The sequence below is a fragment of the Camelina sativa genome, chromosome 11 (assembly GCF_000633955.1).
Source record: "Camelina sativa cultivar DH55 chromosome 11, Cs, whole genome shotgun sequence".
NCBI lineage: Eukaryota > Viridiplantae > Streptophyta > Magnoliopsida > Brassicales > Brassicaceae > Camelina > Camelina sativa.
In genome coordinates this window covers 36,226,001-36,241,863 of record NC_025695.1, presented here as the reverse complement: position 1 = coordinate 36,241,863, position 15,863 = coordinate 36,226,001, and the positions used below count along the sequence as shown (strand labels likewise).

The following is a 15,863-nucleotide window of genomic DNA, read 5'->3' as shown; positions in this document are numbered from 1 at the left end:
TCTTCTCTAATGAGTTTCGTAAAGCAAAATGGCACCTCATTTATTATTATCATCCAGATTGAGGGAAACCGTTCAAAAGACGAAGTGTTTGCCCAGATCGACACTGCTCTGTCTGAATTGCTTCAACAGAGAAACACCGCTCCAAGTTCACTATTAAGTTGAATCATTCTTGGTACAAACCTGAGGAAGTGTTTGCCCGTATCGATACTGCTCCGTCTCAATTGCTTCAACAGATGAACACTTCTCCATGTTCACTCTGAAGTTGAATCATTCTTGGCAAGACCTAACCACCGGTAAATATACCCTATTACATTCATCAAATTCGCTTGATAACACTTGTATTGCAATAACACTCTTTTTGTTGTTAGTAAGACAATGTATGTCTACCTCAAACCTCAGAAATATGCCACCTTCTTATAATCTGTAGATTTACTGAAAAGAACCCACTGTGTTGTCTTGTTACAAATTACAACCATAAAGAATAGAACTGGTGTACTAAGTGAGTTTTAGGACTTTGAAAATTTCTTATGTTTTTTCGTATCAGTCAAATTTTGACCGCTGGCGTCTAAATTCAACTCGACAATGGTAAACCAATGCAGCAACTCTTTTTCCTACCATCTAAATAATATTAGAGAAGACTTTAGACTTTTCTCATGGAGTTTAATATACGCTGATAAGCTTTACACTGCGTGGCTTCAAACCGTTGACTTGTAATATTATGTAATGCGTACAAACAGAAGCAGCGAAATTTCAATGGCTTTAGCTTTGAGCTTTTCACATTAAGCTGAAAAAGAAATTGGATTGTGCCAAGGTTTGTTATTTTCGTCAATTAAAATATTAAAATTACCGAATGTACCATTTAATTTGGCTAATAAGTGTTTGATCGAGATACGGTCTCGGTAGGAGCGGCCAAACCTTGCTCTAGTTTGCGTGCTACCTCCGCCATTGACGGCCTTTTCCGACCACAAGGCATGAGACAATCTGCCGCCAAGTATCCGAGATGAGCCACTGACTCAATTTCGTATGGGGCTGGGGGTGGAATCCTATGGTCAAGTACCCTATCACTTTAGCTACTGAATGGCTACTAAAATAAATCAGTCGCCTAGTAGACGCTAATTGGAGACTGATGCATATTGTCGTCGTGTAGTCGCCAATTTGCGACTAATTTGGAGACCAGTTTGACAGTCGCTAAAAGATTGCGACTAAAGAGCTACTATTTAGCGACTGCTTTACTAAATTTGGGTCGTAACAAAACACGAAAACCCATTATTTTTCGTTTTCTTCCCCGAACAAACCCTAATCTAACATTTCTTTTCTCATTTCTTCTTATTCTTCTTCTTCGAGACGGCGAAACCTCAAAACCCTAGATCTAAATTCCTCTCACTCGACGAAACCGTAAACCCTTGATGGCTGGAGTAAAGAAAAGAGGCGGAGGACGAAGAAACCCCTCTAATCGAACCTCTGGAACCTCACAAACGGCAAATCACAGACCCGCCAATCTTCCTCCCCAGTATACCTTCACGCCGGCGAACCATCGAGTTCTAGAGACTGATTCTCAGCGAACTCCTGTCCCAAACCTCCAGCCTCCAGCGAGACCTACACCTTCTTACCGAGACTATCCACCTCCGACAAATCTGTTCCAGCACTCGAGGAGCTTTCCCGGAACATCCCCTTCAGGCGAAGATCCAACCATGCGTCCTTTTCCTCAACCTCTCGCCTCGGCGACGAATCCACCAGAATTCTCGAGTCAACTTCGAGAGTCTCCTCAACCGTCAGTCACGAATCATCATCGACAGTCTCCTCAAGTCTCGAATCTACCACGAGAGTCTCCTCTACCTCGACAGTCTCATCGACCACCCTCTTCTCAACCTGGTCAACCTCGAGCAGCTTCTGCATCGCTTCACAGTTCTCAAGCGCAAAACTCACATGAGGAAGAAGCTGATTCGGAGGATGACGGTGCAAGGGAATCAAATCTCCCAGCTGATGTACTCGCTTCTTTACATGACATGCTTGTCCAACCAGGCCGTGAGAAGTATACCACTGTCCTCTCTCCCTCATTAGAGCGTGGAACCACTTGGTAAGAATTTGGATTAGAATTTTGTATTTTGGATTAGAATTTGATTGTGTTTGTTTGTTTGGATTAGAATTTGATTGTGTTTGTTTGTTTGTGATTAGAATTTGGATTAGAATTTTGTATTTTGGATTGTTTGTGATTGTTTGTGATTAGAATTATTAGAATTTTGGATTGATTGTGTTTGTTTGTGATTAGAATTTTTAGAATTTTGGATTGTTTGTGTTTGTTTGTGATTAGAATTTTACTTGGATTGATCGATTTGTTTGTGTTTGATTGGAATTTGACTACTGATTTGTTTGTGTTTGAAGGTTTGGTAAAGACAAGTCATCACTTACCCGAAAGATTACAAAAGTGTTTACAAACAAGTTTGATGGTCCATATTACAGTTGGGGTTGTGTTCCGAATGCAAGAAGAGAAGGTTACTTCTTTGAATTCGCGGTAAACTTCTACTCCTTTCAATTTGATTTCTGTATTTATAGCTTTTTTCTTGGTTTTTTTTAATCACTAACACTAGTCTTCTTATGTAGAAAACACACACCTGGGATCCCTCTCTAACCGGTGTGGTTGAAGCAAAGTTCTATAGCATTTGTCAAAACCGTATGAAAGACATGGTTTCCAAGGCAGCAGCTCAGCGAGAGGAAGGGAAACCGAGGTGGATTGAGAGAACTCTTTGGAAAGAAATGTGTGACTATTGGAACACAGAAGAAGCCATGGAAAAGAGTGCAACCACTTCAGCAGCTCGAATGTCTGACCGTAATGGTCTTGGCCCTCACAAGCATGTATCAGGGCCGAAGTCTTACTTACAAATCGAACAAGAGATGGTGAGTTACATCATAACCTTTTCATTGTTTAATTACTTGACATCAAATGGTTCCTAACCTTTTCATTGTCTAACATTCCAGGAAGTAGAATTGGGAAGACCGCCAACTATTCCTGAAGTTTTTCTCAGGACTCATACCAAAAAAGATGGTACTTTTGTGGATAAGAAAGCGCAAGCAGTTCATGAGGCATATAAGAAAAGAAGGGAAGCTAAGTTGGCTGCTCAGGATAATGATGAGTCTTCAGATGGTACTTCACGTCGATCAGAGCTATCTCATGAGGAGGATGATGAGCTCTTTCTTCAGGTAATTTGCTTCTTTCTAATAAGCTATTAAGTTTTTCATTGTTAAGTAATTATAATAACTTTTTCTCTCTGTTTTGTGTATGGAGTCTACTTACATAAATGATAAAGGAACATACTTTGGAGTTGGAAGCCTAGGAAGTTACATCAACGGGAAGCGGAAGTACCCTGGAAGCTCTTCTACTTTCACAACCCTGCAACAACAGCTTAAAGACGCTAATCGCAAGATAGAGGAACAAGCAGCTCTACAAGCAGAGCGTGACGCAAAGGCTTCACGGGTTGCAACTGAGGCTTTGCGGGTTGCATCTGAGCAACGAGCAGAGATCTCACGCTTGGTGAGCTTCCTCAAGACTAACCCAAACTATGTCGCCTTCCTTGAGTCTCAAACCAATGACCTAAACCCTGTTGATTTTCAAAGTTAGGTTCCCTCATGTAATATTTGCAGCACTCTTGGATATTTGGATGTTTTTTGGAACTTTTGCAACTTTTGTAAAAACATGGTACTTATGTATTTGTTTAATTTCATGTTTGTTATGTTTTAGTACATGTTTTCTTAATCAGTTTTGGTATTACAAAATCAAATAATGCATTTTTACTAGAATTTTTTAAAAACATGATAATTAAACAGTCGCAAAACAGTCACCAAAACGTAATCAAAACAGTACTCAAACAGTCGCAAATGTATAACCCTATCAGTCGCTAAAGCGTTGCAATTCAGTCGCAACTTTAGCGACTGTTTGGCGAGGGAAGAGCGACCCCAATTATCAGTCGCCAATTAGTAGCTCCATAGCGGCTTTTTAGCGACTGATTTTTTTAGCGACGCACTGTTTAGCGACTACGTATGTCAGTCGCCAATCAGTCGTGACTAAGTAATTAACGACTGTATAGTGACCGTTTTTGCAGTCGGTAAATTCATGTTTTCTTGTAGTGTATGAACCTCGTCCATAAAAATGTAAGGTACAACGTATTCCACGACGTTTCTATAGTTTCCCTCTTCGTTTTTGTGTATGGCTTTGTAACCCGAGAGTAACTCCAGCATCACTACGCCAAAGCTGTAAACATCACTCTTGGTTGTGAGCTGTTGAAGTTTGTAGTACTCTGGGTCGATATAGCCCAACGTACCAGCAGCGTGTAAGGAGAGATGCCACTCATCATCTTCTTCGGTTGGACCCATTTGAGAAAGGCCGAAATATGATACTTTGGCTGTCCACATGGCGTCTAGCAGTATGTTCGATGACTTTATGATGGATGACTGGAGGCACAACAAACTCGTGGAGGTAATGTATCCCTCGCGCTGCGTCAAGCGCGATATTGAAGCGTGTTTGCCACGTAAGAGGGTCGAATCAAGGATGATGAAGGTGATCGGCGAGAGATCCATTCTCCATGTACTCATACACTAAAAACCTCTCTTCTGGGTCTTCGTAGAAACCCAGAAGTCAAACAAGATTTTTGTGATTTAGCCGCGACATAGACTCTAGCTCGTTAACAAACGCTGAATCCTTGTCTGCTTGTCGGTTTCTCATCGTTGTCCCAGACAATGCAATGTTTGTGAGCTCAGCTCGTTTGATGGCCACATGACGTCCGTCTGACAAAACATTTTGGTAAACAGAGCCAAAGCTGCCTACCCCGAGCTGAAACCGGACAGAGAAACCATTTGTGGCTTGAGCCAGCTCGTCAATGGAGAACTCCGTGAGCTGGCTAGGGTTCCCTAAACTAGCTAGACTAGTCATCCTCTTCTCAAGCTTGGGTATGTCTATTTTCCTAGTATCATCAAGACGTCCAGAGTCATGGACACGACATCGGTAGTGGCTTTTAGAGATCAAGAAACTGATGACTAGGAGCGAAGAAAACGTTCCAACGCATCCAACCGCAACAAACACAATGTTTCTTGTGCTCCAGGTTTTGTTCTTAGAGTACTGTTGTGCCTGTGTAACGGGAAATACTCCATCCTTTCTCTTCAAATCGCAAATCATTAAATTGTTGCTACATAATGACTGTGATCCTGACAATGGACCATACGGGCATTCTTTTCTACACGGTCCTGGCATTACCACTTGACCTTGGAACGGAGCGAAAATACCCGATTCAAAATTCTCATTTCCCCAGCAATATAGAGTGTAGTTATTTGTGGCAACACCGCAAAAGATTGCCCCTTTGGCGTATATTGATGTGAAATGAATGTCTTTAAGCGTCTGTGGCAGATTGAAACGGTTATTATTGCTCCAACACACCACTGTTCCATTAGACCATCTAAGATCGCAGATACGGTTTTCCCCAATCGCGAGTGCTGAGAACTTTTCACATGCCGGAAACGGCGTTTGCCCCCAACACTCCACATCATTGTTAACTGTGATCGCACGCGCTTGTCTTGACCCAGCCGCTATCGCGATGTAGCGGTCACCACTCGGCACTTTGGCTATACTTATTTCTTGTTCACAACTGATCCTTCCAGGTAGCTGAAGTAGCCCACAGAAAAAATTATCACCCATGGCGATGGAATGGTAACCATCCGACCGTGGCAGATAGAACGGTTGCCAGCAACGGAGGCGCCTTGAGACTGTCTCAACTCCGCATATGCGTGAATTCCCGGCTTCTAACTCTTCTAGCTCAGGACCTTGGTAGATTCTTTTATGCGACATATTAGGTCCATTAACAGAGAATCACCAACAAATAAGTGTAGAAGTATTGGAATCCAACACTGATATCAACCCACACACAAACCCATTCCCAGATACTACTCTGGAAAACCTACGATTCCGGAGGTTACCAGATAAAGAGAATAGATTCGAGTTGTTTATAGGGAAACTAGAACATTGGAGATAAGATTGGTTAGTGAGAGCACATACAAGGGTCTGGTTGGAGATGTGAGAGATTGAGACAGTGGAAACGGAGAAGCAAGATACAAGGAGAAAGAGAGACACAACAAAGTAAAAGGAGAAATGAGAAATTGAGATACTAATAATTGCCTTTGATGAAGAGTTCTCATGGCGTGTGAATAATTTGGTTTATATTTGAAGATTTGCGTTTTTAACAAGGCAAATTAACGCGGTTAGAGGAGACCCCTCCCAAGAGACCAGAACTAAAGTCTTATTAACTTCATTCATAGTGATTTTTTTTTCTAATTTTATTTTCATGGTCAACTCTTTTGAAACGTTCAACACTTGTTACTTTCAGTGGCATCGCATCTAAACTATATTTAACTAGGTTCAAACCCGCACATACGTGCGGGGTTGATTTCAAAAACTAAATTTGCTATCAAGTTTACAATATATTATGTACGTGTTAGATTATGTTGTAAGCGCATTTTTTATGAATATTATTAACATTCATAACCCAAACTCGTCGATTTGTTTCTAATTCGATATAGAGAAAAAAAATGATCTAATTGTTTTTATTATTATTAGTGGCACATTAAAAAAAATAGTAAGTAAAAGTTGATATGTTTAAAGTTTAAACCCGTCTCTTTCCTTTCTGTGGACTATCAAACCGTCTCGTTTCAAACCGGAACTAACCAAAAACCCATCCCGAAGCGGAACTAACAGAAAACCTGTCCCAGGCAGGAACTAACAAAAAATCCGTCCCGTCTCATCCCATGAACTATCAAACCAGAAAAAATCCGCCAAAAAGGTTAATTAAAACTTATCAAATCGAATGACCTAAATTGTCTAGCTGGACAAATCTTTTTCGTTAGGCATTTCTTGTAATGGTTTTGCAATTTGTCTTGTAATGGTTTTGCTATTTTTTACCCGTAAAAAACATGTCCTGCGAAACCCATAAGAGAAGTGTGTCCCACTCATCTTGTTTGATTTTGCAAAATCTATTAAAAAACAAATTATAATATAGAAATGATTTTAAGATTGTATAATATTGAATAGGCTTGGACATAAAAATCATATCTGAATACCCAACCCGCAACCCGACCTGAAAACGGGATTCGGATTGGGTATGGATTTACCTATAAAACCCTATTAGGTTCTATTTTCTAATACCCGTGAGTTCATGTTAGGATCAGATAATACTCGGTACCCCTTCGGGTTCCTATCATAACCCGAATATAAATATATTAAAAACTATTTATAATATTTAGCATTAGTATAATTCAATTACCCAAAACTTTAATTATAATTTTGAATATTTCAATTATTTTTTAAACTAAATATCAAAAATAATCAAAATATTTAAAATTATTTGTTAAATAAGTCAAAATTTAGCTAAATTTATTTAAATTTAATTAATTTTAAAGATATTTTTTGGATATCCAAACCCGATAGTACCCGAACCGAACCAAACTCATATATCAAAAAATACCCAATGAATTCTATTTTTCTAAATCCGTTTATCTGAACCCGATCGGGTAATACCCGAATCCGATCGGGTAATTTCCTAACCCAATCAGGTTACCCGAATGTCCATGCCTTTATAGAAATTAAACTATTTCATATTTATTATAAACTATTTCACATATATTATTACTATATATTAGATCATTTATAACTGAAAATCATTTCTGTAATTATATTACTATTGAGCTTTATATGGCTTGTTTTGTTTGATATGTGTAATAAAGTATTCTTAGTTTCTTACTATTGAGAAAGAAAAATAACAAAGTGTCGACAACTTGGTTTAAAAAAAAAAAATACAATGTGGACGACTTCACCAAAAATTAGAAACTGAAATTTTTTAAAGGAAGTGGTGAAGATGCGATTCATCAGTCTTTATCTGTTAATCAATCTCCCAAGAGAACACCACGCTTGAAAAATATAAGAATTATTTGTAACCATTGATTTCAGATTCTAAGCTATTTATATTGTTACTGTTTGTTTGATTAGGTTACGGGATTTCTTTTATATTTATATTCTTGTTTGATAGATAGTTTTTTAGGTCCATGCATGGAATCAACAAAACAATGGATTCAAAGTCGGATCAAAGCTCATGATCCACACCCAAAGCAAGGCTCACGATTCGGCTGTACGAACTTTTCTTTCACCATCGTTAATTAGGTTTATCCCGTATCCAGAATTTCTAATGGCTTTGATACTATATCTGTTGAAGCAGAAAATAACATAATAGATATTTTAATGGAACAAAAAATATAGAGTTGAAAATCGAACCAAACTCTTTCGGTCACAAAGGTCCCAAGAGCATTTCACATTTTCTTGATTCAATCCCTGCTACATACATGTAATCACACAAAGTAAATAGGCATTATCTATGATGATTGATGCCAAACTATATAATTATGATTGACTCATACGAAGTAGCCATTTTTTTATTGTTTTTGCCAGAGACGGAGAGACTGTTTGCAAAGTTTGAGGTATTGTTCTTCTACCAGAGCTCCCTTTTATAGAAAAGTATTAAGGGTTTTGATAATAACGAATCTTTTTCATATTGGCAATTCCGGATTTAGTGATTGGCGTGTATGGTAATTGTTATCAATGATTGCGATGATTTGGAAGTTTGGAAGATTTTGTATCAATTAGAATAAGTTACTATAAATTAGGTAGAATATATTACTTGCAAATCGTTTTTTGGAAACATATCTTCGTGATAATATAAAATCAATTGAGATATCCGATCTAACAGATCAAAATTTTTTTTTAATCTTTAGAACTAATAATCCCAAGTGAGTGAAATCTCAATCTCTCTTCCCGTCCGTATTGACTTTGTCTCTCTCACACTCACTCCCTCATTATCTCTAAGATGTCAAATTCAGCTCACATTTCTTCGTTTTATGTGTGAAAATTTTCAGTTGCTGAAGGTTATTGGTTGAAGCAGGCATCAATGTTACCATACGCAGGTCTATCTTAAGATTTGATCCTCTGTAATTTTGGATTTTAAAGCTATTGGAAGCTGAGATTTTTTACTCGCGTTCCACTTTGGATAGAACCAGACCGGAGAACGCCGGCGTCGCAAGTTCATCGATCGGAGAACGCCGACCATCGTCTCCTCCACTGCTACCGCTGCTGAAGGGAAAAATATTTGGGGATTCGGTTTTTACTTTGAATTTGGTATGAATTAGGTTCTTATTCAATCAGCTCTGTTCATTGTATTTGATTGTCTCTCACATGTTTCAATCAGCTCAGTATTTGATGTGAAATCGAAACTTTTGACTTCTCATCTCTTTAGAAATTAGCTTGACCTTGTTGTTTTATGAGCTAACATCTGATTTTTAGTGTTGAGTGAAGCATGAAGCTTGATTCGTTGGTCTTTGGAATCATTAGTTCTTAGTTATATTTTTATGCATATGATTTTGCGTGATGTTTGTTTGGGGTTATGAGGCTTTGATTTGAGTCCGTCGATGAGTCATATAAGAATTTTTTGGTGCTGGATATTTTTTTTAGCTTGAAGAACCGGGTGAAGAAGATCTTGGATGAGATTGTTTACGGGTAGGGTCAAGTTTTAATGTTTGTCTGGTTTTAAAAAATTGGTTTCATATCAGATTTACGTCAGTTTTGTTAGGGTTTGGTTAATAAACCGCTTAAACCAAAAAAATTGGAGAAATAGCAATAGAACTATAAATTTGGGGAGACACAGGTTGAACACTTAAGTTGGTGGAAGATATAGAATGAGGTAAAAGTTCGGGTGGATCTGGTACGATACGATAGTTCCAAGGGAGAAATAGGACGTCTTTCCGCTAATATATCATTATATTTTGTAAAATTTATATAATAAACCCTTACCATTTTAATAAGTGAGATTCTCAAAAATAGCATCAAAATAATTTTTTTTTCCAACTTAGTACAACATCTCTAAAACTCCAAAAATAGCACAAATTAATCATTCAAAATTAAATCCTAAATTCAAAATACTAAACCATACCCCTCAAAATTATATCCTAAATGTGAAATTGACAACCCAAACCTAAAAAAAAAAATTTAAAAATTAATTTTAAATATTTTAATATGTTAAATAGTGCTATTTTTGGAAATTTTTGGGATGTGTGCTATAGTTGTCCATAAAACTTGTTTTAGTACTATTTTAGGGTATTTCTCTTTTAATAAATACTACAACTTAAAGTTATTATTTATAATATATATATATATATATTTCCTTAGAAACGGGTGCACATTTTAACAAATTATATATTAACCAAATCATTTTTTATACCTAATCATCTAAACAAACCTCTTAAGTTTTTCACAATATTAACATATTTGATAACGTAAAAAAAAATCTCTTACACTTTTCACAATATTAACATATTTAATAAGGTAAAAAATATACAAAATAAGATTAAAAAATCTTATATCCACCGAATTAACAAGGTAATAATTAATTATACCAAATCGACATAAACATATTTTCATGATATATAATAAAAATAACAATTTAGTGTAAGCTTGAATAGAGCTCGATGCGCTAGTTATCTTATTGACAAGAGTATATATAGAGTACATAGCATATCACATAAGATCATATATGAGAATATTCACAATTACAATAATGGGAAGAATATATTTGCATATATTCTCTAACACGCCCCCACAGTTGAATCGGGAGGTTTGTAGATGTTGAGATTGGAGCGGAAGTTGTTGAAGAGTGATGTTTGGAGCCCTTTTGTGAAGATGTCTGCATATTGAAAACTTGTTGGAACATGAAGAACGCGTATTTGACGAAGCGCAACACGTTCTCGAACAAAGTGAAGATCAATCTTGATGTGCTTTATACGTTGATGCTTGGCTGGATTAGACGATAAGTAGACGACACTAATGTTGTCACAGTACACGATCATAGCTTTAGGCAAGGGACATTTCATCTCAAAGAGGAGGTTACGAAGCCAGGTTGCTTCAGACACAACATTCGCAACACCGCGATACTCGGCCTCGACACTCGAACGAGAAACAGTGACTTGGCGTTTGGATGACCAGGAGACAAGACTATCACCAAGAAAAATGCCGTAACCGGATGTAGAACGACGTGTCGATGGACAACCAGCCCAATCAGCATCGGTATAGGCAGTTAGTTGAGAGATGGAGGATTTGATAATTTGGAAGCCATGAGAGATGGTACCCTTGATGTAACGGAGAATACGTTTGAGAGCTTGAAAATGAGGCTCCCTAGGGTCGTGCATAAAGAGACATATCTGTTGGACAACAAAAGCAATGTCAGGGCGAGTAAACGTAAGATATTGGAGAGCACCTACGAGACTGCGATACAACGTAGGGTCGGAGACAGGGGCACCATCGGAGTGAGCTTAGACTTGGTGTCCACGGGAGTGGAGCATCGATTGCAATATGTCATGTTGGCACGGTGAAGAATGTCAGCGGCATAGTTTTGCTGTTGGAGAAGCAATCCGGTCGCAGTTCGAGTGACCGAGATGCCAAGGAAATAATGAAGTCTCCCAAGATCAGTCATATCAAACTCCTTGTGAAGAGATGCGATGATGGAGCGAAACAAATGCGAAGTAGAAGCGGTAAGGACAATATCATCAACATAGAGCAGGATGCAAGCATACTGGTTGTTATGGCACTAGATAAACAATGACATATTGTACTAATTGAAACTAATCTTTTTGGCAAATCCCGCAAAACGATTGTACCAAGCCGGGGGGGGGGGCTTGTTTTAACCCATAGAGAGAACGGTTGAGGAGACACACATGGTCGGGCTTGGTTTTGTCAATGAAACCTTGAGGTTGGTGATGTAGACCGTTTCGTCAAGGTCGCCATTGAGGAAAGCATTTTTGACGTCAAGTTGATGAAGGGGCCAGTCTTTTGCAACAGTGACATGGAAAACAGACCGAATAGTTGCAGGCGTGACAACCGGGCTAAACGTCTCATCTTAATAGACTCCAAGCTGTTGAGATTTGCCATTTGCAACGAGATGTGCCTTGTACCGCACAAGCTGACCATCCACATTAAATTTATGCCATTTTAAATCATGAGTTTTGACGCTTAAAAAAAAGAAAACAAGGAAGGAAAAAATAATTACTTTCAATGCTTTAAAAAAATTAAAAGCCAAAAATGTATAATTGGCAAAAAAATGACTTTTAAAGCTTTAAACATTTTTAAAGTCTTAAAAGTGGGTTGCCAATCAGGGCCTAAATAGTAAAACGACATTGTTTCAGGAACTCGATGGCACGTCGTTATTCATGTGGAGTCTGAGTCAGCATCTCTCACGGCTGACTTAAATCTGTTAACGTGGACTGTGAAATTGGCTCAATTTTATAAATACAGATATGAATTGTGAATTTTACTAGGATGCATGTCTAAATTAGCACTACATGATTGTACACGGAAGAATTCGCGCTTTGGGAAGTTGTAAGATATGAAATGCCCTTTTTCCGACCTTTAATACCCAAAGTTTTCCGCTTAAATAAAAATACATAGACTAATTAAAACATAAAATTTAATATCTAAAAAAAACTTAATGTTGTTAATTACTTAATTTCATACACAGATCTCATAAAAAAAATGATCATCTCAATTAATAATTTATTTAAAATGATGTGACCTTAGTTTTTATTTGAATACAAATTAAATATAATTAATATTTTCTTTTCTTATTATTATTTTTTAAATGGAGTTTTTTTATAGGATTTATTTCCTTAATATCTTTAATTAGATTGAGCTTTTAGTTGATCACAATGTTTGCGTTAGCTGCGAAACAAGATGCTGTTACAGTCATAGAAGGCCAAAGCGTACACGACTGCGATTTCAAAAATCAGAACGGAATAAATAAATAGAAAACTCTCAGCGACGAACCACCTCAGATAGTAAAGCCAAAATCCTCTCCGGCTCCAAGCTATGGCTACGTGTTCCCTCTGGGCGTCACCGTCTTTTTCTCCCCGCCGGCGATTTTGTAGCAGCTTATCTAACAGTCGCCGCCAGTCTCTACCCTCGATGTTCAACTTCGGTAATAAGCGTATCTCACGAAGAGTTTTCTGTAGCTACGACGAGAGAAACAGAGATCGGCCTCAAACTTCCGGAATTCAGGTCTACGGCGAGATCGAGAGGTAGGTACGCCATCGTTTTGCGTAACTAGCTTTTTCTTTCACCTTTAAGCTCACTTTTGGCTAATCAATACGATTTTTCAGGTTATTAACTGAGACTGTTAAACAATCTCAAAGTAGTTCCGGTGGATCTTCTGATTGGTCAGAAGTTGAGGTGTGTGTGTGTGTGTGTGTTTTTTTTTTTTTTTTTGGTGGTATCTCAATTCCTTTGTGTATCGTTGGATATGAAAATTTTAGGATTTTACCTACAATTGTTAATTTGACATCGATGTTGATGAATAAGTTTCAGAACTTTACTGCAAGTGTTGATGAACGTTTGAAATTAGAATTTGATGTTGATGTCTAGATTCTGGGAACGATGTTGTAAAGGGTGATTCCTACAATCTAAAGTCAAATTGAGTGGTTCAGAATAAGTGTTTTTTTTTTTTTGTTCACTTGGTTTAGGGAGCATGGGTGCTTAAACCAAGAAACTCGAAACCGAAGATGGTTGTTCATTTCATTGGCGGAATATTTGTTGGTGCAGCACCCCAGCTTACCTATCGATTGTTTCTTGAGAGATTAGCAGAGAAGTAAGTCTGTTTGAGCATACTTTTATGTGATTTCTTGGTGTGGTATTTTACCTTTTTTTTTTTTTTTCTTTTTTTTTGTGTAATTTTTGAAGCATTCTTTGATAACTTATATTAACTATGTATCTCAAGGAAGTTTCATAAGATCAAACAAAAAAATATACTAAGGAATCTGGCTTATCTAACTCTAGGTTGTTTCATGAGTTTATGATAATGGTGTGCTGTATTTAACCCATTTTCTCGCGCAGGGATGTTTTGGTTATCGCGACACCCTATGCAAGTGGTTTCGACCACTTCAATATTGCAGACGAAGTACAATTCAAGTTTGATAGATGCTGTCGCTCTCTACAAGAAACAGTGAGTATCTTTTGAGGATCCTAGAGAAACAATAAATCTTTTTGTACTAGCTTGTTTATGCTCCAGGAAAACAAAAAATTGGTGTCAGTTTGAATAGTAGGTTCATTTTCTCTCAACAGGTGCAGGATCTTCCATCCTTTGGGATCGGTCATTCACTGGGATCCGTCATTCACCTTCTGATTGGTAACTAGGTTTAAATGGTTGTGAATGTCTAAATCTGATTCAGCTCATTAGTTTTTTTTATTGAGTTGGTTTTCACTAGTCATTCAGGATCAAGGTATGCCGTTAAGCGAAATGGCAATGTATTTATGGCATTCAATAACAAGGTAAATGGGTTTATCTATCTTCCAAAGGGCAATCAGAGTCAAACATTTATAAAGCAATTATTCTGGAAAACACCAGATCATACTAAACCCTGTCATATCACCTCTTTACATTGAAATATATATAAAACATTCCCAATATTATTTCATCCCTTTGGCTCTCCCTCATTCAGATAATACAATGTACTCTTAAAATGTATTCCACTTACATTTAAACCCTTGTAAGTGGAATCACGAAACCTGTGAGAACTAAAAAGTGATATATTTTTTGGAACCCCTAATTTTGCAGGAAGCGAGCTTAGCTATTCCTTTGTTCTCCCCAGTTCTTGTCCCGATGGCTCAGAGCCTTGGACCATTGTTATCACAGATAGCAACATCCCCAACAATTCGCCTTGGGGTAAGGTTCTGATTCCTTTTCTCGGCTTTTATTAAGATGTGCTGCTCCTCGCTAGTTTCCCAAGTGATAGTCTAACTTCTTGCTTTTAGTGATATTGATTGATCAATTTGTTTGCTAACTCTAGAAATTCCGTCATGAGTGCACTTACTCAGTAAATGCTACTTTTGATATTTAACACATCAAGTTGTAATGCTTCATATCTTATAATCTCTTTCGTCCTTCAAATAAGTGACAACAAAAATACTTGCAGGCAGAGATGACCCGAAAACAATTAGAAACGCTTAGCCCTCCCATCATGAAGCAAATTCTTCCATTAGTGGAACAGCTCCCTCCCTTGTACATGGACTTGGTAAAGGGAAGAGAAGATTTTATTCCAAAACCAGAAGAAACAAGGCGCCTTGTAGGTGAAACCCATTATGTTAATTGGTTATGTTTCATCACGGAGCCTTACCATCTATCATATCCCATCATACTAATCGAGATTATTGCTAATAATGTTCAGATAAGATCCTACTATGGAATCTCTAGAAATCTGTTGATAAAGTTCGAGGACGATTCAATAGATGAAACATCAATCCTAGCTCAGGTACTTGGCGTGGAATCATCCATAAGCTCAAAGCTAGATATGTCTATCCGTACACTGCCAGGGGATCATGGTCTCCCTCTGCAACAGGTACTCAGTTCAGTTTAAGGCCTACTATTTTGCAACAGTTATTGGAGCCATTGCCATGTAGATAAGAGTCCAAAACTGCGTTAAGATTAAATGTGTTCAATCTGGAAAAACCAAACCTCACTGATCCGATTTGAGAGCTGAAAATGAGTCTTTGATTTGGTTAATGTGTATTTAAACTCAACAAACCTTCTATAGTAGATTTAAACTTGAACTGAAACGGACTGAACACCCGTAGTTGTAATATATTTAGAAAACTTTTTTCCTCTCGGTGACGTTATAATGTTGAAAGTGACTCATTTTGCTGTCTGGACAGGCTCTTCCGGATGTTCCACCACGAATGGCAGAAGCGGTGAATCGCGGAAGTGAGTTTTTGGCAAATATTGCTGTTGGGACTCCGTGGGAAT

At 37.7% G+C, this 15,863-nt stretch overlaps 3 protein-coding genes and 1 long non-coding RNA gene across 5 annotated transcripts in view; 2 read left to right on the top strand and 2 right to left on the bottom strand.

Annotated features, from left to right (window-relative positions):
* On the bottom strand, positions 4,631-5,833 carry LOC104728674 (serine/threonine-protein kinase-like protein CCR4). Its single transcript, XM_019232045.1, has one exon. It carries the CDS (start codon positions 5,831-5,833, stop codon positions 4,631-4,633), a length of 1,203 nt encoding a protein of 400 aa, XP_019087590.1.
* LOC104725273 lies at positions 7,878-9,401 on the top strand. Of its 2 annotated transcripts, none has more exons than XR_002034017.1 (2): positions 7,878-8,508; positions 8,944-9,401. It is a non-coding gene; the product is annotated as an uncharacterized LOC104725273 (long non-coding RNA). The 2 variants fall into 2 exon arrangements; XR_002034016.1 differs by lacking the exon at positions 7,878-8,508 and adding an exon at positions 8,537-8,817.
* On the bottom strand, positions 10,666-11,549 carry LOC109127405 (uncharacterized mitochondrial protein AtMg00810-like). Its single transcript, XM_019232044.1, has 2 exons — positions 11,376-11,549; positions 10,666-11,277 (listed from the first exon to the last, which is right to left on the bottom strand). The coding sequence occupies exons 1-2, from the start codon at positions 11,547-11,549 to the stop codon at positions 10,666-10,668; spliced, it is 786 nt and encodes a 261-aa protein (XP_019087589.1).
* LOC104725271 overlaps positions 12,827-15,863 on the top strand; it is a 4,659-nt gene continuing 1,622 nt past the window's right edge. Inside the window, exons 1-9 of the mRNA XM_010443901.2 lie at positions 12,827-13,146; positions 13,228-13,297; positions 13,588-13,712; positions 13,958-14,066; positions 14,186-14,249; positions 14,337-14,392; positions 14,679-14,786; positions 15,037-15,186; positions 15,289-15,459. Coding sequence (XP_010442203.1) covers positions 12,938-13,146; positions 13,228-13,297; positions 13,588-13,712; positions 13,958-14,066; positions 14,186-14,249; positions 14,337-14,392; positions 14,679-14,786; positions 15,037-15,186; positions 15,289-15,459 — 1,062 coding nt within the window. The 5' untranslated portion in view covers positions 12,827-12,937. The remainder of the gene's footprint in view (positions 13,147-13,227; positions 13,298-13,587; positions 13,713-13,957; positions 14,067-14,185; positions 14,250-14,336; positions 14,393-14,678; positions 14,787-15,036; positions 15,187-15,288; positions 15,460-15,863) is intronic.

Bases quoted from the DNA above. Each gene is read 5' to 3' on its own strand.
- LOC104728674 (XM_019232045.1), bottom strand. From the start codon at position 5,833: ATGTCGCATAAAAGAATCTACCAAGGTCCTGAGCTAGAAGAGTTAGAA.
- LOC109127405 (XM_019232044.1), bottom strand. From the start codon at position 11,549: ATGACTGATCTTGGGAGACTTCATTATTTCCTTGGCATCTCGGTCACT. The intron at 11,278-11,375 runs GTGCCCCTGTCT...GTTGTCCAACAG, and splicing joins AGTCTAAGCTCACTCCGATG to ATATGTCTCTTTATGCACGA.